Below are 25,707 nucleotides of genomic sequence, written 5' to 3'. Positions count from 1 at the left end.
CTGCAGAAAGACAATTTGTTCTTACGGCTGTTGATGCAAAGCGCACCAGGGGGAAATTTTCAATAAGGCAAGTTAGCGTACCTTCACTGTTAGCTGACTCATTAGCAGACCCTGGAGTTCAAGGCTACGTAACAGAGAAAACAGAGTCAACACACAATTCTATTTTTTCGGCAAGAAGAAGAAGAAGAAGAAGAAGAAGAAGAAGAAGAAGAAGAAGAAGAAGAAGAAGAAGAAGAAGAAGAAGAAGAAGAAGAAGAAGAAGAAGAAGAAGAAGAAGAAGAGGAGGAGGAGGAGGAGGAGGAGGAGGAGGAGGAGAAGGAGAAGAGGAGGAGGAGTTTAGATTTATATCCCCCCTTTCTCTCCTGCAGGAGACTCAAAGGGGCTTACAATCTCCTTGCCCTTCCCCCCTCACAACAAACACCCTGTGAGGTAGGTGGGGCTGAGAGAGCTCTGAGAAGCTGTGACTAGCCCAAGAAGAAGAAGAAGAGGAGGAGGAGGAGTTTGGATTTATATCCCCCCTTTCTCTCCTGCAGGAGACTCAAAGGGGCTCACAATCTCCTTGCCCTTCCCCCCTCACAACAAACACCCACGGCCTCAGGAATCAACTTCCTCTTCGAATCCCAAGCTGCAGGGACCGAGGTCACAAGGAGTAGCTGAGAGTCAGATCAGAGATTAGAGGGGAATGGGAATGGGAATGGGAACAAGACGTAGGAGGCAGCCGAAAAGTGAAGCTGTGTTTTTGCCAGACTGGAAGCGGTGGTTTCTGCAATCGGAGCCAGGCTGGGTGAGAAAGGCCTGAGGCGACGGAGTTCAGAGGGTACCACGTTTGATAAAGCTAGATTGGTATCCTTCACTTTGTATGTAAACAAGGCAGACACGGGGACCATACATGTAGCTCTTCGTGACATGCCTTGTTCTTCCCTGACAAGAAGAAGAAGAGTTGGATTTATATCCCCCCTTTCTCTCCTGTAAGGAAACTCAAAGGGGCTTACAATCTCCTTGCCCTTCCCCCCTCACAACAAACACCCTGTGAGGTAGGTGGGGCTGAGAGAGCTCCGAGAAGCTGTGACTAGCCCAAGGTCACCCAGCTGGTGTGTGTGGGAGTGCACAGGCTAATCTGAATTCCCCAGATAAGCCTCCACAGCTCAGGCGGCAGAGCTGGGAATCAAACCCGGTTCCTTCTTCAGATTAGATACATGAGCTCTTAACCTCCTACGCCACTGCTGAAGGAAGTTCAAGCCAGCAGAGGAGAAAATACTTACCTTGCTTTTCCCCACAGCAATAACTGCATGAATTCGTCTTGCACAGATGTAGTGGTGTTCTTTTCCTAGAAATTGGAAACGGCTAGAATCAACACATTTATATTAAAAAAAAATTCAACCCCATCTTTCAGCTGAACTGTCTTGAAGGTTGTCTCGCAATCTCAGTTCTTTTTGATCCTGTTGATTAATTCCATTTGGGCCAGGGTAGGGAAGAATTTTGCCAATTACCAGTCATTTGGAGCCCTGGCAGAAGGCCGGAGTTCATCAGTGTTCGGAAGGGGAGGGGCAGCCGATCAAATTTAACACATTTCATTGAAATGAATCATGCTGTAGCAGGAAGTGAGGTTCCATGGATGGAGTTCCCACAGATCCTTCTATCAGTGGAGATTTTTGGTGGATCCAAGCCGCTGAGAACTAGGACAATAAGCTAAAACTACACTGTACGGTATATTAAAAATTAAACATCAGATTAATCTAGAAACAGTGGGCAGACACTACGATTTGACCAAACAGACATCCTAAAAATAAATAAAATACTTTGCCCAAAGTCATGTTATCAGAGGGCCTTAGAACATCTACAGAGTTCTGGTCATTTACACCCCACCACACTTTGAAACGTTCTACGTGACTTGTGCAGACTTGTGCAGACTAGGCCAGAGGTGGGATCCAGCAGGTTCTCACAGGTTCCCGAGAGTAGGTTACTAATTATTTGTGTGTGCCGAGAGGGGGTTACGAATTGGTGATTTTGCCTCGTGATTTTTGCCTTAGTTACGCCCCTCCTCCGCTCCTCAGCAGTAGCGCGCAGAACTTGAAGCAGTCTAGCAGGAGGTGCACCAGCATGCGTGGCAGCTTGCACCTGCGTGCATCGTTTCCCGCCCAAGGACCAGCGCAGCGGCTGTGTCCTTGCCACAGTCCCGCCCAGCAATGCCCCGCCCCTGGAATGCCTGGCCACGCCCCTGTTGTGCCCCACCTATCCCCATTGGCGCTACACCACTGTTTGAATCCCACCACCATGGGAACCCGTTACTAAAATTTTTGGATCCCACCACTGGACTAGGCTTGTTCAAGCTTTCCCCCCATACCTGGACAAATTTGGTCAGCCGCGAATCCATCTGCATGAGTATTTCTTCCCAAGCTTCACACATACACGTCAACGACAACTTGATATACTATTGAGAAAGGATTAGCAATTAATTCCTCTTTTTTCACAGTAGGGGAAAGAATTCTGAAATTATGACTAAAATGAATTGAGCTTTTGATACGAAATCTTGGCGCCAATGTAAAAAAACACACACATGCTCACAACCACGCCTTAAAAGTCATGTAGATGCATTATAAAATTGTTGAAAGGAAGCAAGATTGCAATTTAAAAAGTCTTTATCAATTCCTCACTCTTAAAAGTATGAACTACATTAAATATGAACTTAAAGTGACTGTAATTTGCCTTTTTAATGGGATTTATTTTCACACAGGCATGCTTAGGACTGCACTGAGAGTAATTTATTCTAGAACACCACTTGCTTTAAATAGTGATGTTGTGATCTCAATAACTATTATTATTATTATTATTATTGTTATTGTTATTGTTATTATTATATTGATACAAAAACAGTTATACACAGCAAACAAGATCAATATGCTGGATTTTGTATTACATCACAAGTCAGACACTTCCCAAGCATCTAGGACTGTGTGATGTATCGACGAATAATGCGTGCAGAGCCGAGTAGGGTGGCCTTTTGCAGCTGACATATGGTGATTTTGTCAGCACCGATTACTTTTAAGTGTCGTCCAAGGTCTTTAGGCACTGCACCCAGTGTGCCGATCACCACTGGGACCACCTTTACTGGTTTGTCCCAGAGTCTTTGTAGTTCAATCCTTAAATCCTCGTATCGTGTAAGTTTTTCCAGTTGCTTCTCATCAATTTTGCTGTCACCAGGAATTGCAACATCGACTATCCACACTTCCTTTTTTTCCACAATTGTGAGGTCACGAGTACTGTGATTTATTATTATTATTATTATTATTATTATTATTATTATTATTATTATTATTATTATTATTATTATTATTATTATTATTATTATTATTAATTCGGCTTAATAGACCGCCCAACCCCCGAAGGGCTCTGGGCGGTGTACAATGAGACATAAAACAAATACAAACCATAACTAATAGACCAGAAAAACATAATTTCCCCTACTCTTAACCAGTGGTAAGAGACCAGCAGCAAGCTGCATGTTTATATCACCCTCTTTTTGTTTCCCACCAGTACAAATTCTCCTTCCCTTCACTTTGCTGTGGGGCAAACAGCAGGGTCTCCATCTAGGGGGACTCCATAGGGACATGTAGTTGGACTAACAGATCTCTGATGGCCCATTAGGATCCCTCCTTTTTTACAACGCATCCAGATTGCTTGAGGGGGTGGGGGTGGGACGAACACTCAGGGAGCGGTGGAGGGCCATGCCAACACATTTCTCCTCCTCCACTGAGTAAGGAGCAGTCTCACCAGTGCGGGGAACAAACATGCTGGCAGCCCGCCACCCCTCAGCTCCGTGGGAGGTGAACCTGGAAGTTTGGACCACCATGGAGGTGCACGTATTGGACACCGGCGTTGAGGGGGGTGCAGGCCAGGGCATTCCCAGGGTAGAACTGATGTCAGTTGGCTTCCACCTGGTTTTGTGGCAGTTGAATTGCAGCCCGGGCCTGTCTATTAGGCCCTACAGAGAGCTCTCCAGTGGTAAGGATTCGTTGTTCTCCCTCCCTGGGCCGCCAGAAAGTCCTTTGGTGTGGCGCTGCTTTTACCGTGCGGCTGCCAGCAGCCGTAGTGCAAACCAAGGATCTGGATTGCATTGCTAGTTTAAATAATGACTTAATGTTCATGGGTGTAATGGAAGACAGAAGGGTGGACAAACAATATAGTTATACGTATAAAATAACGATCAAAGCAGCCCATGCAACAATAGCCTTGGGCTGGAAAGAAAAGAAAAAATGGTTCAGAGATGGTTAGAATATATCTGGGAACAAGCGACACTTGATATTTTCGATATACTAACCAAAAATAAGACGTGGCAAGATAAACAGAATGAAATTTTGAAGATATGGATAATATACGTGGACTGGATGAAAGAAGCTCGAGTCAACGGAGAAATATGGGAGAAGAGGCTACAGAGAATGAACTTACTGCTGTTTGTGTGACAAAACTATGAAGAAGAAGCAATGGGGGAGGGAGAAAAGGGGGGGAAGTATTGTTTGAAAATGTATGAAGAAGAAAATTACTATAAACTGTAAAATTCAAATGATACAATAAAAAAATTATTTTAAAAAATGGATTGCATTGCTAGTGCTTGCGATGTTTTATCATTTCACGGACACTAGTACAAACCAGGATTCCTTTTCAACAAGAATGGCAAAGCTTCAAACCTGGGTTATGTGGAAAATTCGGGTCTGCAGTGATTTTAGTTTGCACAAGAGTACATTGAATGACATGTACACATTAAAGGCGGAAAGGAACAATTTGTGGCACAGAGTGTGAAAATCCACTCAGGAATGCAACACCTCGAAGAAAATCTGTCAAGACTGTACCTGCAGAAGAGTCGAAATGTGCGTAAATTTTCGAGCCATTCGAGTCACTTCGGGCAAATACGTCGAGAGCAGACTGGTGTCGAACTGTAACAAAAAACAAAAGCACAAACATCAGAAAGGAAACAGATACTTGGATGCCTTCTTTCCTCCTCAGAAGGATTTCACTCATGTTTCAAGCGGGTTTGGCAAAGGCCCCCTAGTGAGTTCACAGGAGAGATGAAATCTGAACTCGGCACTCATCTGTCACTCAGTCCCCTAGCCATTATCCGCTCTCATGGAAGGAGAGGCAGAAGGTAACCATATGCCTCCACAAGGAATGACTTACAACACAGCCAGCATGGTGGTTAAAGTGCTGGACTATTCTCCCTAGTATTTGAGCAATGTACCTGCTACATTAGGTGATGTGGAATAACGCTGCTGCAGTGGCGTAGGAGGTTAAGAGCTCGTGTATCTAATCTGGAGGAACCGGGTTTGATTCCCAGCTCTGCCACCTGTGGAGGCTGATCTGGGGAATTCAGATTAGCCTGTACACTCCCACACACGCCAGCTGGGTGACCTTGGGCTAGTCACAGCTTCTCGGAGCTCTCTCAGCCCCACCTACCTCACAGGGTGTTTGTTGTGAGGGGGGAAGGGCAAGGAGATTGTAAGCCCCTTTGAGTCTCCTGCAGGAGAGAAAGGGGGGATATAAATCCAAACTCTTCTTCTTCTTCTTCTTCTTCTTCTTTCCTCCTTAGAAGGATTTCACTCATGTTTCAAGCGGGTTTGGCAAAGGCCCCCTAGTGAGTTCACAGGAGAGATGAAATCTGAACTCGGCACTCATCTGTCACTCAGTCCCTTAGCCATTATCCGCTCTCATGGAGACAGAAGGTAACCATATGCCTCCACAAGGAATGACTTACAATACATGGTGGTTAAAGTGCTGGACTATTCTCCCTTGTATTTGAGCAATGTGCCTGCTACATTAGGTGATGTGGAATAACGCTGCTGCGGTCGTCTTGTTTGTGAGCTTCCTAAAGACACCTGGTTGAACAGAGCACTGGACTAGATGGACCTTGGTCTGATCCAGCACGTCTTTTCTTGTGTTCTCATGATCTGAGAAACCCAGGTTTGAATATCCACTTTGCCATGGCTGGGCAATCTTGGGTCAGTCACACACATGCAGCCTCACCAACCTTACAGGGTTGTTGGGAGAGTAACACAAAGGAGAGAGAAATGATGCATGCCACTCTGGATCCCAACTGGGGAGAAAGGCAGGATATAAAAAAGGCGTAAATAAATCAAAATTGCTGCCCCTGCCCACACTGCAAGGGCTGAAACGATTACACGGGCTTCCAAAAACCATCACTGCGTACCCACCTGGAAATATGTTATTTCTGGCTCACTCTCTGGAGAAATTTCCACTTTTGTAACAACGGATAATGATTTCAAGTCGCTGGAGAGGCATAGGCCAAGACAAGAACCAGCCACCTGCAACAGCCCAAGGCAAAAGTTTTAAAAACAACAAAAACTCTTCATTCCCCCCACCCCCATACTGATCGCAAAGAGATCCCCTTTTTTGTATCTGTCAACTGCAGCCAGAGTAATGCAGTGGAACCTCGGTTTTTGTTGGTAATCCGTCCAAAAAGAATCAATAAAAACCGAAACTGATGAAAACCGAAGGCAATTAAAACCGAGCAGTGGTGGGATCCAAAAATTTTCGTAACAGGTTCCCATGGTGGTGGGATTCAAACAGTGGCGTAGCGCCAATGGGGCTGGGCGGGGCACGACGGGGGCGTGGCCGGGCATTAATAATTTCTCTGTTACTGTAAAAAACTCTTACTGTAAAAAAAAGTTCCTAATTTCCAGCTGGTATCTTTCTGTCCATAATTTAAACTCATTATAGCAAGTCCTATCGTCTACTGCCAACAGAAACAACTACTTCTCCTCTAATTGACTGCCTGTCAAATACTTAATACTTTCAAATACTTAATTTTGTTTCTAGAAATCAAAAGAAGGATACTTTCCTTAAACAAGGAACTTTACCATATTTCTAAAACATGTTTTTAAAACAGCCCAACAGGGAGAATTATCCCGTTTTCTCCCTTCGCTAACCAGCCACATAGGAAACAACAGGACTTTATGATTTTTGGACCAAATGGAATTTCTAACGGAAAAGCAGACCCAATTAGTAACCCCTTATTATAATAATATTAATATTAATATTAATATTAATATTAATATTAATATTAATATTAATATTAATATTAATATTAATATTAATATTAATATTAATATTAATATTAATATTAATATTAATATTAATATTAATATTAATATTAATATTAATAATAATAATAATAATAATAATAATAATAATAATAATAATAATAATAATAATAATAATAATAATAATAATAATAATAAATGGAAAGAAGAGCTGCCTTGAATGAGAAAACTGGCAAGTAAAAATGAGAGAATATGCTACAACGGCCAAGTTAACTAATCTTGCAAACAGAGGGCTGAAACAAGAGTTTGATGAGGAATGGAAACCATCTTTTATGTGTTTGCCAAAGTGGTTAAAAAACTATGTTTTATTTTGATACTTTTTGCACACCTTGTAGATTAGAAAATTAATGGCTAGACGTTTTCCCTATGTGAATATGCATTGTGGTTGTAGTTAATGTATTATTAGTACAGCAGTGATGAGTAAGTAAGGGAAAGTAAGGCGGATTCCGCATGGGCCAAAAACAGCAGTGGGAAAACAGTGTAAAAGGGTTTACACCATTTTCATACCGCTGTTTTTGGTCCATGCGGAATCCGCCTAAGTATTTTATACCGATTGTTAAAAAAAATGGCAAAGAGTTCCTCTTGCGTTCACTTGCAGATTTCAGCAAGGAGTCTATATTGTGTATGCTAAAGTGTGTTTAAAACAGTAAGCTTTACCTCACAAAGAGCAAACAAATAAGATTTAAATAAAGCTCTTTGGGAAACAGAAAAATCTGTGTCAAAAAGAGATGCCAGCTTTCCATTTCATCAGGGCTTCTGTGCCTTTAGAAACAGCATGATAGGGAAAATTACAACAACTTCCTCTTGCAAAATGAGCCAGCAATTGGAAAAACTGTTATATGTGACTTTTAAGGAACAGAAGCCCTTGCTGGGGAAAAGGGGTCAATTTCAGCCTTTGCTACCGTAGATATTTTTGACACGTCGCTATGAAACTTCTGACACCCAAAGTGTTCTCTGTGTTTTGCATCTGCAAGACTGCATAATTCCCTTCAAAATCTCAGTGTTCCCATTAATCAAAAATTAAGTGCGAAGTTAAATTAAAAAAGGATGAACTGAAAATTTCTTAATTTCTTAATTCTTAATACCAGGAGGAGCTGGTAGTGAAACGTGGTAATGAAAGACTAACATACCCCGGTTACTGTTGCAATCTTATACATCCCATAAGCATAAATCTCAATAAAGCCAGAGTGGCTCCCAAGAACCAGAGCGTTCAGTCTAAACAAAAACCACAGAAGAAAGTGATCAGTGTGTTTACCTATGACACAGATATTATACGAGCATATTTTTCATACTACTTTTTAGACTGTCTAGCATTTTTCTTTGCAATGAAAGGGGTTAGACACATTTTTAAACACGTGAAAGTTGGGAATACAGGGAATCCGATAGCCTCATTATTATAATGACATTCAATTATCAAATTTCTTTAAAACCTGAAAATGCAGCGGTGTGTGGTAATGGTGGCAGCTGATGAGGAATTGTAGCAGGGGGAATTTGTGAACTCCTGTTATGTGGAAACCCAGTGGCTGCTATGCTATATCTGCAGTAGCAACATGGAAATCGTACAAGGCTATCCCGTGTGAAAGTCATCACAGAAATGGGTACACTGTAGAGCAGTGATGGTGAACCTATGGCACGGGTGCCAGAGGTGGCACTCAGAGCCCTCTCTGTGGGCACGTGTGCGCAGAGTGCGTCGTGGGGGGGGGGGGGAAGCACTGTTAAACCCCACTGATTTTCATGGGAAGAACTAAAGTGTGCTCCTTTACCTGAGTGTAAGCTCAGTTGCTGGCAATGGAGCAGCAGTGGCATAGGAGGTTAAGAGCTCGTGTATCTAATCTGGAGGAACCGGGTTTGATTCCCCACTCTGCCGCCTGAGCTGTGGAGGCTTATCTGGGGAATTCAGATTAGCCTGTACACTCCCACACATGTCAGCTGGGTGACCTTGGGCTAGTCACAGCTTCTTAGAGCTCTCTCAGCCCCACCTACCTCACAGGGTGTTTGTTGTGAGGGGGGAAGGGCAAGGAGATTGTAAGCCCCTTTGAGTCTCCTGCAGGAGAGAAAGGGGGGATATAAATCCAAACTCTTCTTCTTCTTGCTTCTGAGTAAACCCTCCTAGGGTCATGATTCACCCGTTCAAAGAGTTGCACGGTTGCTTCAAAGCAAAGCCACCGACTACCACCAAGCTTACTCACGAGTAATGCGCGCCTTGGAACCAACCGTTTTTTCCAAACTAAAACCCTAGTATTCAGGTTAAATTGCCATGTTGGCACTTTGCGATAATTAAGCGGGTTTTGGGTTGCAATTTGGGCCCTCGGTCTCGGAAAGGTTCGCCATCACTGCTGTAGAGAAAGAATGTAGCCATCTGAACAAAGTTTATCTGCAATGCCTGAAACTTCTCCCTGTGCATGTCTGTCCTTCTTCACCAAGAAACCCCCACATCTATCTCAGACACCGTCAGAAATATTTTGAAAACATATTCCTATCCTTTTTTTTAAAGTAGCTCAATAAGGCAAAAGGACTTCCATAATCCAAGAACCCCTCAGCGTAGGGTTGCCAGTTCCTTGATAATGGCATTGGGGAGGGAGTGTAGGACTGTCAGATCCAGGTTGCGAAACTCCTAGACCAGTGGTGGCGAACCTTTGGCACTCCAGATGTTATGGACTACAATTCCCATCAGCCCCTGCCAGCATGGCCAATGGCAGGGGCTGATGGGAATTGTAGTCCACAACATCTGGAGTGCCAAAGGTTCGCCACCACGGTCCTAGACACATGGGATTATGCCTTGGGAGGACAAGAACTTCAATGGGGTACAATACCATAGAGTTCACCCTTCAAGGCGTCCCTTTTCTCCACAGGAACAGAGCTCTGTAGTTATTCCAGGGGATCCTCAGGACCTATCTCGAGGCTGACATCCTTTCCTCACCGGTGTGAGGAGCTCACACTCCTTTTCCCCTTTTGTACTCAGTTTTGAAAGGCCCAACAATAAGGGATGGGCACCTATTGTCAAGGGTACACCCGAGTGCCCAAATGTAGCACTTTAATTGTCCCTGTAGGAGTGAAAGTCAACCGATCAAGTATATTAAGAAAACGTTAAGTGGGATACTGAGACTGGGAACAACAGCCATGAAGGACTTAGAAAATATTTTTAAATGTCAAGATACATCCGTGGCGACCAAAATCAAGTTAATTCAGGCCATTGTGTTCCTGATTATTGTGTATAAGTGTGGAAGTTGGAACAATGAAAAAGCTCACAGGAAGAAAGTAAAGAAAGGTGGTGTTGGAGGAGTTTTATCATCTTTCTCTCTATGTGTACATACAATGCATTTTCTAAATACTGAATGAAGCATAAGGCAGCTTACAGCCATGTTTAGAAGGAAAGAGAACTAATTTTCTCCTCCAATTGGCTATTGCAGCAGTACAGAAAAAGCTGGAAAAATGCTCCTCGTAAGTTGCAACCTCCCTTACAGAAACGATTCACTGATCTACCAAAACTCACAGTACTCATATATTTCAGGTACTCTGGACTTCTTTCTTTGCTTTTATTTTCTCAAGTTCATTTTTAAATAAATGAAGTATTTCCTTAAACAAGCTACGTACCTGACATCACCCATGAGTTTCATAATTTCATCTGATTTTTCTTCACTGAAAAAAAACATTTTTTAAAATCAACAGCAAGAATTTTGGTTGCTTTCAAAACACGCACAAGATGAGAACAGAAAAGGCATTACCTGAAAATTTTTGCGGTGGTACTGAAGCTATATTTTAGGGGAAAAAAGAACATTCAATGATATTACCTAAAAATGAACTGTACATCCAAGAATTGTACAATAGCAATTAATGTAAAAGAGACCAGAGAGCATTCAAAGACACAGGGCTCACTGCACAAAAGCATTCCCACAATGCAACAGAAAACTCATTTTTAAATCAACAAACAATAGATCAACAAACAAAAATCAACAAACAATAAAACTATATGCTTAATCAGAATCCCACCCAACAATATAACTTCCCAAAATCTATCAAAACTATAGTTTTCCCTGGGGTGCTGTGTGGTTTCCGGGCTATATGGCCGTGTTCTAGCAGCATTCTCTCCTGACGTTTCGCCTGCATCTGTGGCTGGCATCTTCAGAGGATCTGATGGTAGGAATGGAATGCAAGTGGAGTATATATACTGTGATGTCTGTCTTGATTTTGAAATTCACAAGCACATGGACAATTTCAACAGGAAGGAAGAAACCATGAAAATGAACAGAATTTGGCTGCCAGTGTTGAAAAACTCTAGAATCAAGACAGTGACTGATCAGCTCCACACAAACACAGGACAACTATAGACGATAGCAATCAAAGGGAACAAAGACCAGGATACTTCTATTCAGATCCATTCGCCTATTGACCTTGCTATCTTCATTGTTACTCCCATGCTATAGACTTCTCTGTGACTCACATGCCAAGCTACTCTATTCAGATGGCCTCACCTTTTGACCTCACAGTATATATACTCCACTTGCTTTCCATTCCTACCATCAGATCCTCTGAAGATGCCAGCCACAGATGCAGGCGAAACGTCAGGAGAGAATGCTGCGGGAACACGGCCATACAGCCCGGAAACCACACAGCACCCCAGTGATTCCGGCCGTGAAAACCTTCGACAATATAGTTTTCCCTTCTTGTGATTGTTCTAGTAGGTCGAGGCCTCCACAAAGAAGGCCTTGCCATGACCCAGCTTATAACATTAGGAATCTTAACACTCACTTCTTGGGTAGAGCAGGCAGTTTTGGAAGGAGAAGGTTGGATTCATCCTCAGCGTGAAAGAATGAAGTGAGAACACTGAAATTAAAAACAGAGAATCACTGAGGTTTTGGCTTTGTTCCCTCAGAAAACAAGTACACACTTGAACAGATGGGCAGCCCAATTCGAGGGGCTGGAGCGGAGTGAACCTCTTTCTGAAGCTGGCATAGGTCCATGCTGGCATAGATACCCACCCCATCGATACAAGGGGTAAATGCGCTGGCAGAGGGATAACCTACCAGGGTGACTGGCCACATGCACGCACCTTTAAGGTGGAGGAAAACGAAAGGCGAGGGGGAGAAAAGGACACAGAGGAAGATTATTCTTTTGAAAACGCTCTACAGCGCACCTGCTTTCTGCAAAGGCAATGCAAAAGTGATTGCAACGTTTATTCAGCATTCTTAGCTATTGAACCCAACATTCTTCCAGCGTTTTGGAAAGGGCTTGTCTTCTCCAACACGTCTAATTTACGATCTTCTTCTGGCAGTTGGTAAGCGACCGGCTCCCACATGCCTACGTGATTTACCTACACCATCACAAACTGACTTTTGAAACATTGCCTCTACTCATGAATGGTCTCCTATCTGTGGGATTTAGGAATGAACTTGATTCCAGTGCTATTCTATTCATGTATAAGAATGTATTTATAATATTATTAATGCGTTTGGACTTGTCATTCATGCTATAAATCAGTTTGTTGTACTTCCCTGTTTTGGGCGAGGGTTTTTCTGGAGGTAGCTCATCCAGTTTCCGTGCGCACCTCTAAGGTGCCTGACCGGGAAGTCACCACTTGTCCCTAGCCCAGGGCTCTGCAACCTGCGGCTCTCCAGATGTTCATGGACTACAATTCCCATCAGCCCCTGCCAGCATGGCCAATTGGATTTGTAGTCCATGAACATCTGGAGAGCCGCAGGTGCAGACCCCTGGGCTAGACCCACTGGTACAAAAAGGTGTGCTGATATAGCTGGGGGCATTCCGGGGGTGCAGCCAACAACATTCGTTTCTAGCCAGGGGGGGTTCAAGTTTACATCACCATTTGGATCGGGCTGTAACATTATTCAGGAGCCGGCGTGGTGTTCTGGAGAACTGCCATCTGGAGAACACGGTTCAAATCCCCACCCCCCCAAAGAAAGCCTGCTGGGTGATCTTGGGCTGGTCATAGTTCTCTCAGAACTCTCTTAGCCCCCACAGAGGACAAACCACCTCCCAACATCTTTTGCCTGGAAAACCTTCCAGGATCGCTATAAATCAGCTGTGATTGGATGGCGCCTGCTCTCACACAAACCTCCACTCAAAGCCGAAGCATCTTCTCCGTTCTGAAAAAAGTTTACTTCTTAAACAGCTATATTTAAACAGTTCCTTTGAATTATCACTATCTTCTTGAAGATAATTTAGATAAATTAAATGCAAGCGTTAAGTGCAAACCACAGCATGGTGAACAACGTATCGTTTCCAGCATTGTGACTTAGCATGCCTATGACCGAGGCGACACAATTCAGTGTGGTTCAGTGGTTAGAGCAGGGATGTCAAACATGCAGCCTGGGGGAGCTTATGAGGCCTGTGAGCCTGCTGAGCCCCACCTCCAAACCTGATCTTGCCTGGCGAGCCACCCCTTGGGCTATCAAGCCTAATGGGGGCTCGCCAGTCAAGGCAGCCCCTCCCCCCACAGTGCTGAACACCTCCCCAGTGCCATTATGCCCCTCCCCATGCTGATTGTGGCTGTAACACACATACCCCTCCCGACTGACCAAGTCACATTTACATCATATCTGGCCCTCATAACAAATCAGCTCAACACCCCCAAGTGAGAATGTCGGACTAGGCTCAGGGGCCAGGCTGAAATTCCCGCTCTTGCTGTGGAAGCCCCCTGGGTGACTTTGGGCCAATCAGACACTCTCAGCCCAACCTGATTCATGTGGAGGAGAGGAATATAAGTCACTTTGGGTGGAGGGAGAAAGGCAAGGTAGAAATAAAGTAAACAAACAAAATGGTCCCCATGGTCCCTTGGCTGGGTTCTTAAGCTCTGGCATTCTTTCAGAACTGGAGAGCAATGGAGAACTTTGGAAAGGCACAGACAGAAAGAGAAGGAGGAGGAGGAGGAGGAGGAGGAGGAGGAGGAGGAGGAGGAGGAGAAGAAGAAGAAGAAGAGGAGGAGGAGGAGGAGGAGGAAGAGGAGTTTGGATTCATATCCCCCCTTTCTCTCCTGTAGGCGACTCAAAGGGGCTTACAATCTCCTTGCCCTTCCCCCCTCACAACAAACACCCTGTGAGGTGGGGGGGGTGGGGCTGAGAGAGCTCAGAAGAGCTGTGACTAGCCCAAGGTCACCCAGCTGGCGTGTGTGGGAGTGCCCAGGCTAATTTGAATTCCCCAGATAAGCCTCCACAACTCAAGCGGCAGAGCTGGGAATCAAACCCGGTTCCTCCAGATCAGAATGCCAAGAGGCAGACTTCCCACTTTCCGGAACTGTACGCAAAGCTTCAGCATTTCGATTTAGAAGAGCTGTTTCTGCATCATCACCTGCACGTTATTCTTATCCCAGATAACGACAGGAGAAACCACATGGAAACCTGCTGGAGAGGGTCCCTCACTCACCTGTTTTCTTCGGTGACTTCCATCCAGTGCATGTACGTGATCGGAGCCTCCACGGAAAATGAGTGAAGGCTCTCCGGCTTCTCTGCATCGCACAGGACAACTCTCTTCATATCGGCGAGTCCAAAAGCCAGAACTGCAGACAGAACAGCAATCCACTGGAGTGCACAGCAAACCAAAGCGTTTCCCCCGAGTTCAGTTCTGCTGCCAAGTTCCCTGATCTGTGTGTCTCTAGATCAGCTACTCTCTCAGCTTAACCCACCACCCAAAGGGATTGTGTGGATACAAAAGGAGGCCATAGGGTAGTGATGGCAAACCTTTTCGAGACCGAGTGCCCAAATTGCAACCCAAAACCCACTTATGTATCGCAAAGTGCCAACACACCAATTTAACCTGAATACTGAAGTTTTAGTTTAGAAAAAATGGTTGACTCCAATGTGTGCATTACTCAGGAGTAAGCTTGGTGGTAGTCGGTGGCTTTGCTTTGAAGCAACTGTGCAACTCTTCCAACGGGTGAATCACGAGGGTTTACTCAGAAGTAAGCCCCATTGCCAGCAACCGAGCTTACTCCCAGGTAAAGGATCGCACTTTAGTTCTTCACATGAAAATCAGTAGGGTTTAACACAGCGCTTAACAGGGTTACCTACACTGCTTCCCCAAAACTATGTCTTAAGTTTAATTCTAATAATCGAGCCCAGCGGCCCAGGCCAGCCTAGATGTGTGGGGGGGAGAGGCGATCCTCCCCCCCCCACACACACATGATGATCTCTATTTGCGCATGCCCACAGAGAGGGATCTGAGTGCCACCTCTGGCACCTGTGCCATAGGTTCGCCATCACTGCCATAGGATCTCACTCAAACTCCTCGGAGGAAAAACAGGATTAAAAAAAAGACAGGGTTTGTGAGAGGCGTGATGACCGCATGGTGACTTGCCTGCCTGGTGCGAAGGTTGCGGATGTCACGCTTCGTCTAGATAGGCTTTTAGACAGTGCTGGGGTGGAGTCAGCAGTTGTGGTCCACATTGGCACCAACAACATTGGGAAATGTAGCCGGGAGGTTCTGGAAGCTAAATTTAGGCTGCTAGGAAACAGGTTGAAGTCCAGGACCTCCAAGGTGGCATTCTCAGAAATGCTACCCGTTCCACGCGCAGGGCGAGCTAGGCAAGCGGAGATACAGGGTCTCAATGCGTGGATGAGAAGGTGGTGTAAGGCAGAGGGTTTCAGATTTGCCAGGAACTGGGGAACCTTTTGGGACAAGGTAGGCCTGTACAAACGGGACGGGCTTCATCTTAACCAAAGAGGAACCAGGCTGCTGGCGCTCAACATTAAAAAGGTGGCAGAACAGCTTTTAAACTGATCCCTGGGGGAAAGCCGACAGGAGCTGAGGTGACTTCGGTTCGGAATACAGTATCTATGGGGATGCAGACAGAGAGGAAGGTTTTTCTAAATCAACCACATACAAGAGAGGAACATAGCAATGTGCATGTGACAAGGGATAGTGTCTACAAAAGACTTGAGGGTAAAGCACATAAATCCCAGGTTAAGGACAGAGACAGGGTATACAGGTGTCTCTATGCTAATAGTAGAAGCATTCGACCTAAAATGGGGGAGCTAGAGTACAGAGTTTTGAAGGAGGACTTTGATATAGTGGGCATTACAGAGACATGGTGGAAATGAGGAGAACCAGTGGGATGCTGTTAGTACCAGGCTACACAGGCTCTATAGGAAGGATAGGACAGGGCGAGCATTGGGGGGTGGAGTTGCCCTTTACATCAAAGAGAGCATAGTATCACATAAAATAGACAATGGTAAGTGGGGAGTTGGTTCCCCTACAGAATCAATTGCTGTGGATATCAATACCAGGAATTGTGAAGGACAGTTTAATATTAGGGAATATATTATCGTCCCCCTGACCAAAAGTGCACAAGAGGATTCTGAGATGGAAAAAAAGAAAATTAGAGGAGAGCCAACAAAAACAAAATATGTAGTGGTAATGGGTGCTTTTAACTACCCCAATATAAACTGGAAAAATGTCATGTTCAGGTCATAGGTAAGGGAGAGAGCATTCCTGATGATATGCTAAATGACTGTGGTTTAGGAGCAGATGGTTGTGGAACCAAATCCAGGGGAGAGGTGATCCTAGATCTAATTCTCATGTGGGACCTGCAGGACCTAGTGCAGGAAGTCAGTGTTGTTGAGCCGATAGGCATCAGCGACCACAATGCTGTCAGATTCAGTATCCTCAGCATGCGAATAAGTGGCAACTACTAATGGGCAAAGTTACATTACCGGCCTTCAGAAAGGGAAATTTCTCAAAGATGAGGGGGGATAGTGCGCGAGGAAGCTGGAAAAGGGTGAAAATCAAGAGAAGTCAAAACTGTCCAGGATGCTTGGAGGTTATTTAAAAACACAGTAATAAAAGCTCAGCTGGAATGTGTCTCCACAGGTTAGAAAAAAAGGCAGCACCCAGTCCAAAAGAAAGTTTCACTCATGGTTAACAAGAGAGGTTGAGGGAAACATTATCAGAAAAAAGAAAATGTCTTTTAGAAAAAATGGAAGTCCAGTTTGGCTGATAGGAAGAATATGGAGAGGGAAACACAAAATGGTGGCAAAAGAGAAGCAAGTTAGCTGTAAAGGGAGGCAAAAAGGATTATGGAGGGAACGTATGGCTGTGGAAACATCAAGACCAGCAACAAACAGTTCTTCAGAGCGTACATCAAAAGCAGGGAAGCCAGCAAGGGAAGCGGTAGGGCCAGTTAGTGATGACAAAGGAACAAAGGGTGTGCTACAAAGATGGGCAGGGAGATTGCAGAGAAGCTGAATGAATTCCTTTTTTTGCATCTGTCTTCACTTCAAGAGGAGGTGGAGGGAACATTCCTGCACCTGAACCAGAAGCTTCTTAGGAGTTTAATCCGAGGAACTAAAGCGAAGATAGTGATAGACAAGGCGAAGAAAGTTCTTAAGGTTTAGCCATATTGATAAACGTTCCAAATGTTACCAAATCCCCTGGCCCAGATTGCATTCACAATTCAAGAGTTCTTGTAAAAGAGCTCAAGCATGAAATTGCTGGATCTTCTCACCTTTTAATATGCAACTTATCCCTCAGAAATCAGGCTCCATCCCTCTGAAGACTGGAAGATGGCCAATGCTCACACCAATCTTTAAGAAAGGATCTAGGGGGGACCCGAAATGTTACAGGCCAGTCAGTTTGACATCTGTTCCTGGTAAATTAGGTAGAATCTATCATTAATAAAGATAAAATTATAAAACTTATGTAGAAAAGCAAGACCTCCAAGCTTTGAGAAAGAGTCAGCATGGCTTTTGCAGAGGCAAATCCTGGGTTCTTACTAAGAAGCTTACTAGAGAGTTCTTTTCGAGGGTATAAACAGGCATGTGGACAGGGGGGGAGGTGAACCGGTGGGACATTGTCTACTTGGATTTCCAAAAGGCTAAGTTTGACAAAGTTCTCTTCACCACAGAGACTGTGCTGAGGAAAAACTCTCAGCAGTGAAGGAATAAGAGGGAAGTCCTCCTATGGATTAAAAACTGGTTGGAGAAAAACAGGAAACAAAAAGAGTGGAGTGTAAATGGGAAGTTCTCACAATGTGGAGAGATGTAAGGGAGTGGGTGTCCGTCCTAAGGATCCGCTTTTGGGGACTCCGCCAGTGCTCTTTAACCCATTCAAGTAAAATGACCTGGAAGTAGGGGTGGGTAGCGTGGTGGCCAAGTTTGCGTAGATGATAGCCACAAATTATGTAGGGTTGTAGGAGAACCACAAAGGATTGCTAAGAGCTCCAAAGCCGGACCTTTGGATAAATTAGGTGAGTGGGCTCCAGAGAAATTGGCAAAATGCAGTTCAATGTAGCAAAATGTAAAGAGTGATGCACATAGGGGCAAAAATCCAAAACTTCACATACATGCTACAGGGGTCAGTGCTATCAGTCACAGACCAGGAAAAGCGGGATTTTAGGCTGTCTTAGAAGTGGATAGTCTCCATGGGAATCGCCAACCTCGTAATGCATGGCTATAGCTGTGAAAAAGGCAAACTCTATGCTGGGGATCATTAGAAAAGGGAATTGATAATAAAACTGCAAAGATTGTCATGCCCCTTTATATAAAGCAGTGGTGCTGACCGCACTTGGAGTACTTGGTGTCCAAGTTCTGGGTCAGCCAGATCTCAAAAAAGGATATTGAGGAGATAGAAAAAAGTGCAGAGAAAGAGGGCAACAAGGATGATTGAGGGGACTGGGAGCACTCTTTCCCTATGAGGGAGAGGCTGCAGCGTTTGGGACTCCTCTTAGTTTGGAGAGGAGGCGGACTGAGGGATAAGTGATTGAAGTCTACAAAATTCACATGCATGGGGGTAGAAAAATGTTGACAGAGAGAAATTTTTTCTCTCTTCTCCACAATACTAGAACCAGGGGCATCTGCATTGAAAATGCTGGGGAAGAATTAGGGACTAATAAAAGGAAACACTTCTTTCACTTAACGGGTGATTGAATTGTTTGGAATATGCTGCCACAGGAGGTGGTGATGGCCACTAACCTGGATAGCTTTAAAAGAGGCTTGGACAGATTTATGGAGGAGAAGTCGATTTATGGCTACCAATCTTGATCCTCTTTGATCTGAGATTGCAAATGCCTTAACAGACCAGGTGATCGGGAGCAACAGCCGCAGAAGGCCATTGTGTTCACATCCTACATGTGAGCTCCCAAAGGCACCTGGTGGGCCACTGCGAGTAGCAGAGAGCTGGACTAGATGGACTTTGGTCTGATCCAGCTGGCTTGTTCTTATGTTCTTATGTTCTAGGAGCGTTACTTAATCTACTGTCCCAAATCTTAACGTAAAGATTATTATATCTTACTTTTGCCATCCGGCCTCCACGCAAGGGCTGTCACTTCTTTCCCTGTTGTTTCGCTCGGCGGCAAACTCCAAACTCGCTGAAAATTGGCCAGTCGGTGAAGTAAAACCTACAAAGATGTTGGGGAAAGGGTTTATTTTAATCAAGAAAGACGGGCAGAAGAGCACAGCAGAGGAGTAGGTGGCACAGGTACGCCGCTGGAGTTGAGTTGCAATGGGTTATATAGGGTGCCACCTGAAAAAACAGACTAAATTCGTTGCTAGTTGTCAAAGATGGCAGTTTTATTGTGATTGTAAATAACGTTCACTTTGGAGCCTTCCCTGAGGAAAGGCTGAAAGCGCTGTAAAAGGATAATGGATAATGAACCTCTGCAGGCCAGAGCTGCGGTGATCCAGAGCGCCCCATGAATGGTGTAGTGGTTAAGAGCAGGTAAATTCTAATCTGGAGGACCAGGTTTGATTCCCCACTCCTCCACCTGAGTGGCAGAGGCGTATCTGGTGAACGAGTTGTGTTTCCGCTCTCCTACATGCCTGCTGGGTGATCTTGGGCTAGTCACAGTTCTTTCAGAACTCTCTCAGCCCCACCTACCTCACAAGGTCTCATTCCGCACATTCAGAATAATGCACTTTCAAAACTGCTTTCAGTGCTCTTTAAAGCTGTGCGGAGTAGCAAAATCCACTTGCAAACAGTTGTGAAAGTGGTTTGAAAATGCATTATTTTGCGTGTGCAGAAGGGGCCAAGGTGTCCGTTGTAGGGAGAGGAAGGGAAAGGAACTTGTAAGCCACTTTGAGTCTCCTTACAGGAGAGAAAGGTGGGGTATAAATCCAAACTCTTCTTCTTCCTTACCTCTCCGACTTGGTTTGCAAGGGCGATGAGATCCCTCTTGGGAGACCAGGCCATGAAAATGATTTCTTGGGGAAGCTGCTTCTCCCCGACCTGCCGGAAAGCGGGCATGGCTGCAGCAGCGGCTCCCTGAAACCAACAGAAAAAAGATGTAGCTCGTGTCAATTTCTGAGTTTGTCAAACCACCAGTCTTCTGTATTCCACAGCTCTTTGAACTTAGTATTTATCCCGTCCTGCCCCCAGCTCTGCAGCACCACCATGGCATTTTAGTAACAGAATCAGACTAAGATCTGACAGAACCAGGTTTAAGAACTAGCCTGCTGGATCAGACCAGAGTCCATCTAGTCCAATACTCTGCTACTCGCAGTGGCCCACCAGGTGCCTTTGGGAGCTCACATGTAGACTGTGAAAGCAATGGCCTTCTGCTGCTGCTGCTCCTGAGCACCTGGTCTGTTAAGGCATTTGCAATCTCAGATCAAGGAGGATCAAGATTGGTAGCCATAAATCGACTTCTCCTCCATAAATCTGTCCAAGCCCTTTTTAAAGCTATCCAAGTTAGTGGCCATCATCATCGACTTCTCCTCCTTAAATCTGTCCAACCCCCTTTAAAGCTATCCAGGTTAGTGGCCATCACCACCTCCTGTGGCAGCATATTCCAAACACCAATCACACGTTGTGTGAAGAAGTGTTTCCTTTTATTAGTCCTAATTCTTCCCCCCAGCATTTTCAATGAATGCCCCCTGGTTCTAGTATTGTGAGAAAGAGAGAAAAATTTCTCTCTGTCAACATTTTCTACCCCATGCATAATTTTACAGACTTCAATCATATCCCCCCTCAGACGTCTCCTCTCCAAACTAAAGAGTCCCAAACGCTGCAGCCTCTCCTCATAAGGAAGGTGCTCCAATCCTTCAATCATCCCCGTTGCCCTTCTCTGCACTTTTTCTATCTCTTCAATATCCTTTTTGAGATGTGGCGACCAGAACTGAACACAGTACTCCAAGTGCGGTCGCACCACGGCTTTATATAAGGGCATGACAATCTTTGCAGTTTTATTATCAATTCCTTTCCTAATGATCCCCAGCATAGAGTTTGCCTTTTTCACAGCTGCCATGCATTGAGTTGACATTCCCATGGAACTATCCACTAAGACGCCCAAATCTAGTTTGAATCCCTGCTCTGCCTCAGAAAGCTCACTCGGTGACCTTGCGCCTGTCGGACCCTTGTGTACATCACACGGTTGTTGTGAGGGAAATACTGAGGACAGAATGATGTGGCAAGCTACTTTGCGTCCCTGTGCAAAGTGTATGTGAGAGAAGTGCCATCAAGTAACAGCCAACTTATGGCAGCCCAGCAGGGTTTTGAAGACAAGAGACCAAGAGAGGTAGTTTGCCATTGCCTGCCTCTACCTATATTCCTGCCTGGGTGTGGAGACCAGAGGGGGAGCCCCGCCTGGCTGCCCTGCCCCCTTTGGAGGTGAGGGGACATGTCAACCCAGGGGACCTTCGCTATAGTGGCCCCTACACTGTGGAATGCCCTCCCTCTGGAAGTTCAGCGGGTACCTTCCCCCTTGGGAGTTTTGACCCCTGGCAAAGACCATCCTCTTCACCTGGACATTTAGCTGATTCCCCCCACTGGGAAGGGCCCCCCGAGATGTCTGTACATGCCTCCCTTTTTTGTGGGTGGTGCATGAGATTTTAGACAGTTTGGGGTTTTGATGGGGTTTTACTAATTTTTACTGTAGTTGTATGAGTTTTTAAAGTATCCTGCCCTGAGACCATGATGGGAAAGAGTGGGCGGGCGGGCCGTTGGGCGGACGGATATACCTTGACAGAGTGGTACAAAGTTAACCATGGCTAACCCTATTTAGCAGCTGAGATCCAAAGAGAGCAAGCTAACCTGCCCATGCAATGTCAATGACTAAATAATAACGTGTGTGTGTGTGTGTGTGTGTGTGTGTGTGTGTGTGTGTGTGTGTGTGTGTGTGTGTGTGTGTGTGTGTGTGTGTGTGTGTGTGTGTGTGTTCATCCAAAAGTCCGATTGCCAATTAAAAGTCCGATTGCTATTAAAGCCCCCCTCCAAATCCTCCAGGGAAATCTGCGGTGTGGAGCTCAGGTGCAACTCCAGGAAATCCCTCCATGGAAGTAGCAACTCCACAAAGGGATCGGCCACCTGCGGCTCTCCAGATGTTCATGGACTACAATTCCCATCCGCCCCTGCCAGCATGGCCAACTGCTGGCAGGGGCGGATGGGATTCGTAGTCCATGAACATCTGGAGAGCCGCAGGTGGCCCAGCTGCTCCCAGGCTCTTCCACTGAACTCCCGCTCAGCCGATCTGTCTCCCGGCTCCTACCTGCAGCGCCTCTTTCCTCCCGCCCGGCATGGAGCTAAAGCCCGGCCCGCCTCCCTCGGTGGCTCCTCGCCGCTTCCGGAAGGCAGTCGGGGCCTCCCCTGGAGAGGCGTGACGCGACTCCGGGGCGGCGCTCCCACGTTACGGCCGCGCGCCCGCGAGCATGCGCGCTGCACCTCAGACATCCCCTTGGCGCGTGGGGTTTTTTTTTGCAAAGGAGGCGCGGGTGCAGGTCGGGCTCCTCAAGGGACGGCAGCCGGGTCGGGAAACGTGGACACCGGTTGCGGCGTTTCCGTCAGAGCGGCCCCTTTGGGTTCCCCCCCCCCCTCCCTTTACAAATTCAATGCAAATGCAATTCAAATGCAATGCAGTGAACGGCGTTTTGGTTTGCATCTTGCAGTGAATCCAGACGGCGGGCGCCTTTTTCTTTGGCTTTTAAATGTTAGCCTGCTAAACGCACACAACGAAGCAGGCAGAAGTTCTCCATAGCTGCTAACAAGATCTCCTCCCCACCCCCAATCTATATAATATTTGTTAAGACTTGCCAACATTGACAAACACAGGATACAGGTTTTCTGCCGAACTCTTTATTAAGCTGGATTTTTTAAAGGGTTTTTTTTTTTTTTGAGGGATGAATAAAGATATTTGGCCTCAAGTTCATGGGGGAAGACAGAAGTTCTCCACAGCTGCCTTGGTTGCTAACAAGATCCCCACCCCACCCCAATCTACATAATATTCATTAAGATTGATTGGTGTTTGATTGTGATGGGTGTCTGGAATATGCTGCCACAGGAGGTGGTGATGGCCACTCACCTGGATAGCTTTAAAAAGGGCTTGGACAGATTTATGGAGGAGAAGTCGATCTATGGCTACCAATCTTGATCCTCCTTGATCTGAGGTTGCAAATGCCTTAGCAGACCAGGTGCTCAGGAGCAGGAGCAGCAGCAGGCCCTTGCTGTCACATCCTGCACGTGAGCTCCCAAAAGCACCTGGTGGGCCACTGCGAGTAGCAGAGTGCTAGACTAGATGGACTCTGGTCTGATCCAGCTGGCTTGTTCTTATGTTCTTAAGACCATATGAGATATTTTGTCACAAGGTCAATGGATTAAATATCTGTCCCGCTCAGATTCTTGGTTTTTGTTAAAGCTCAGTTTAAGAATTCTGGGAAACTCAATAACTTGAGCTCAACACGATTTCTGATTTCATACTATTCCTTAAAGGTTTTAATATCTTGCTGTTCCAAGAAACTTGGACCCCTTTTCCTCTCACTGTCCAAGGATACCAAGCAGTGTGCCTCCCAGCCTATAAAACCAATAAGATGGGAAGACACCAGGCAATTCTGGTAGCCCAGGAACTGAATTCCCAGAATAACTCAGTCGATAAGTATTTCCAGGGCTGACCTACGGTCAATCAGCATGTTTCCTATGGAGAACTCTGAGATAATCCAGAAGGTGGCTGTTGGGTGCCTTGTGAGCACCCACCTGTCAAACAAAAGAACAAGAGAAGAAAGACGATTCTGTCTTCATTGCCTGAGATGGAGAGTCCCTCGTTCCTCAAAAATTGCCCCGGGGACGATGCTACCAGAGTACCCTAATGGCCCCCCAGTAGTTCTCAGATCCCAGTTTGAGAAATGCTGGTCTAGAGGGCATTAGCGGCTTTAAAAACCAAGTTAAGTTGTCTTCAATATACATGTATCTTCTAACTGAACTGGAGTTTGTATACAACACTTATGTGTGTATAAACGGGGGAGGGGGAGGGGGGGGGCAAAAATGTAACCTTTTGCAAAGACAGGATTTCCAAACCACATAGTAAAGCATCACAAAGCAGAACATTCATGTGACTTGCAGTCTGCTCCACCTGAGCTATGGTTCTTCAGATGCAGGAAAATACCTCTATTTCACCTCCACGCGCCTGTGCGATTTGCTAATAGTTTAGGACAAGTTACTTGCCTGCAAAACTCACCCCGTTACTAAATGGAGAATTCCAAAAGGATGAGCCAGAAGCATTGTCAAGGATAAGTGAGCAGCCAGAAAGATAAAGCAGCAGTTGCGAAATAAATACGACTTTGATATATTTCTCCTCCAGCAACAATCTACAATGACTCCACCAGGTATTGTCAGAGAAATGTTTAAAAATGGCATAATCTCCAAATCTCTTTCACAACGGAGGAATAAACCAACTTTGAGATCCCAGCCTTGTACATTCTATTCTACCCTAAGCTGTTCGCGCCTGCCACTTTGTAATGCAAACAGTGTGAGTTTCCCATTCAAGTCATCTTGAAAACACCAGTTGTTACAGAATGCTAAAGTTTGGTTACTATTAGGATCAGGATAGAGCAGTGGTGGCGAACCTATGGCACGGGTGGCAGAGGTGGCACTCAGAGCCCTCTCTGTGGGCACGCGCAAACCAAGTCCCCCCCCCCCCCCACACACACACATCTAGGCTGGCCTGGGCCGCTGGGCTCAATTATTAGCATTAAACCTAAGACCTAGTTTTGGGGAAGCAGTGTAGGTAATCCTGTTAAGCGCTGGTAAACCCCACTGATTTTCATGGGAAGAACTAAAGCACGATTCTTTACCTGGGAGTAAGATCAGTTGCTGGCAATGGGGCTTGCTTCTGGAAGGTAAAACCCTTCTAGGGTCAGTGATCTCACCCTGTTGGAAGAGCTGTAACTGGGTTGCTTCAAAGCAAAGCCACTGACTACCACCAAGCTTACTCCCGAGTAACACACGCCTCTGAGCCAACCGAAAACCTCAGTATTCAGGTTAAATTGCCGTGTTGGCACTTTGCGATAAATAAGTGGGTTTTGGGTTGCAATTTGGGCACTCGGTCTTGAAAAGGTTCGCCATCACTGGGATAGAGGATGTGCATTACATCCATTCTGCAGCCACTGGCTTCCCATCAGTTATTGGGCTCAATTTGAGATCTTGGCAAGCACATACAAAGACCAGCATGACCTTGGACCCTCATATATGTGGGACCACCTCTCCCACGGTACTCTGCTGTGACAGTTTTGCACCTGAGCAAAGGCGCCATCCAACAAATGGGTAGGATTGGCACCTGCCTGTACGTTCTCTGTTGGGGGCCCCCACCTTGTGGAATGGCCTGTCTGAGATCATTTGGACTGTGTCCTGTCTGAATAAGAAGTCACAGCATGAATCTGGATATGAC

The 25,707-nt window shown here is 45.6% G+C and overlaps 1 protein-coding gene across 1 annotated transcript in view; it reads right to left on the bottom strand.

Annotated features, from left to right (window-relative positions):
• ANAPC4 (anaphase promoting complex subunit 4) overlaps window positions 1–22,675 on the bottom strand; it is a 43,476-nt gene extending 20,801 nt beyond the window's left edge. The window contains exons 1-13 of the mRNA XM_048509353.1: window positions 22,540–22,675; window positions 20,193–20,318; window positions 19,350–19,455; window positions 14,490–14,622; window positions 11,862–11,936; window positions 10,838–10,864; window positions 10,707–10,751; window positions 8,243–8,327; window positions 6,204–6,314; window positions 4,848–4,931; window positions 2,345–2,431; window positions 1,263–1,327; window positions 82–124 (exon numbers count right to left, since the gene is read on the bottom strand). Coding sequence (XP_048365310.1) covers window positions 82–124; window positions 1,263–1,327; window positions 2,345–2,431; window positions 4,848–4,931; window positions 6,204–6,314; window positions 8,243–8,327; window positions 10,707–10,751; window positions 10,838–10,864; window positions 11,862–11,936; window positions 14,490–14,622; window positions 19,350–19,455; window positions 20,193–20,318; window positions 22,540–22,569 — 1,017 coding nt within the window. The 5' untranslated portion in view covers window positions 22,570–22,675. The remainder of the gene's footprint in view (window positions 1–81; window positions 125–1,262; window positions 1,328–2,344; window positions 2,432–4,847; window positions 4,932–6,203; window positions 6,315–8,242; window positions 8,328–10,706; window positions 10,752–10,837; window positions 10,865–11,861; window positions 11,937–14,489; window positions 14,623–19,349; window positions 19,456–20,192; window positions 20,319–22,539) is intronic.
• Window positions 22,676–25,707: the final 3,032 nt, after the last annotated feature.

This window comes from Sphaerodactylus townsendi, linkage group LG10, assembly GCF_021028975.2.
Source record: "Sphaerodactylus townsendi isolate TG3544 linkage group LG10, MPM_Stown_v2.3, whole genome shotgun sequence".
Lineage (NCBI taxonomy): Eukaryota > Metazoa > Chordata > Lepidosauria > Squamata > Sphaerodactylidae > Sphaerodactylus > Sphaerodactylus townsendi.
Note: the sequence above shows the minus strand (reverse complement) of the source record. Positions and strands in the feature narration are given on the sequence as shown.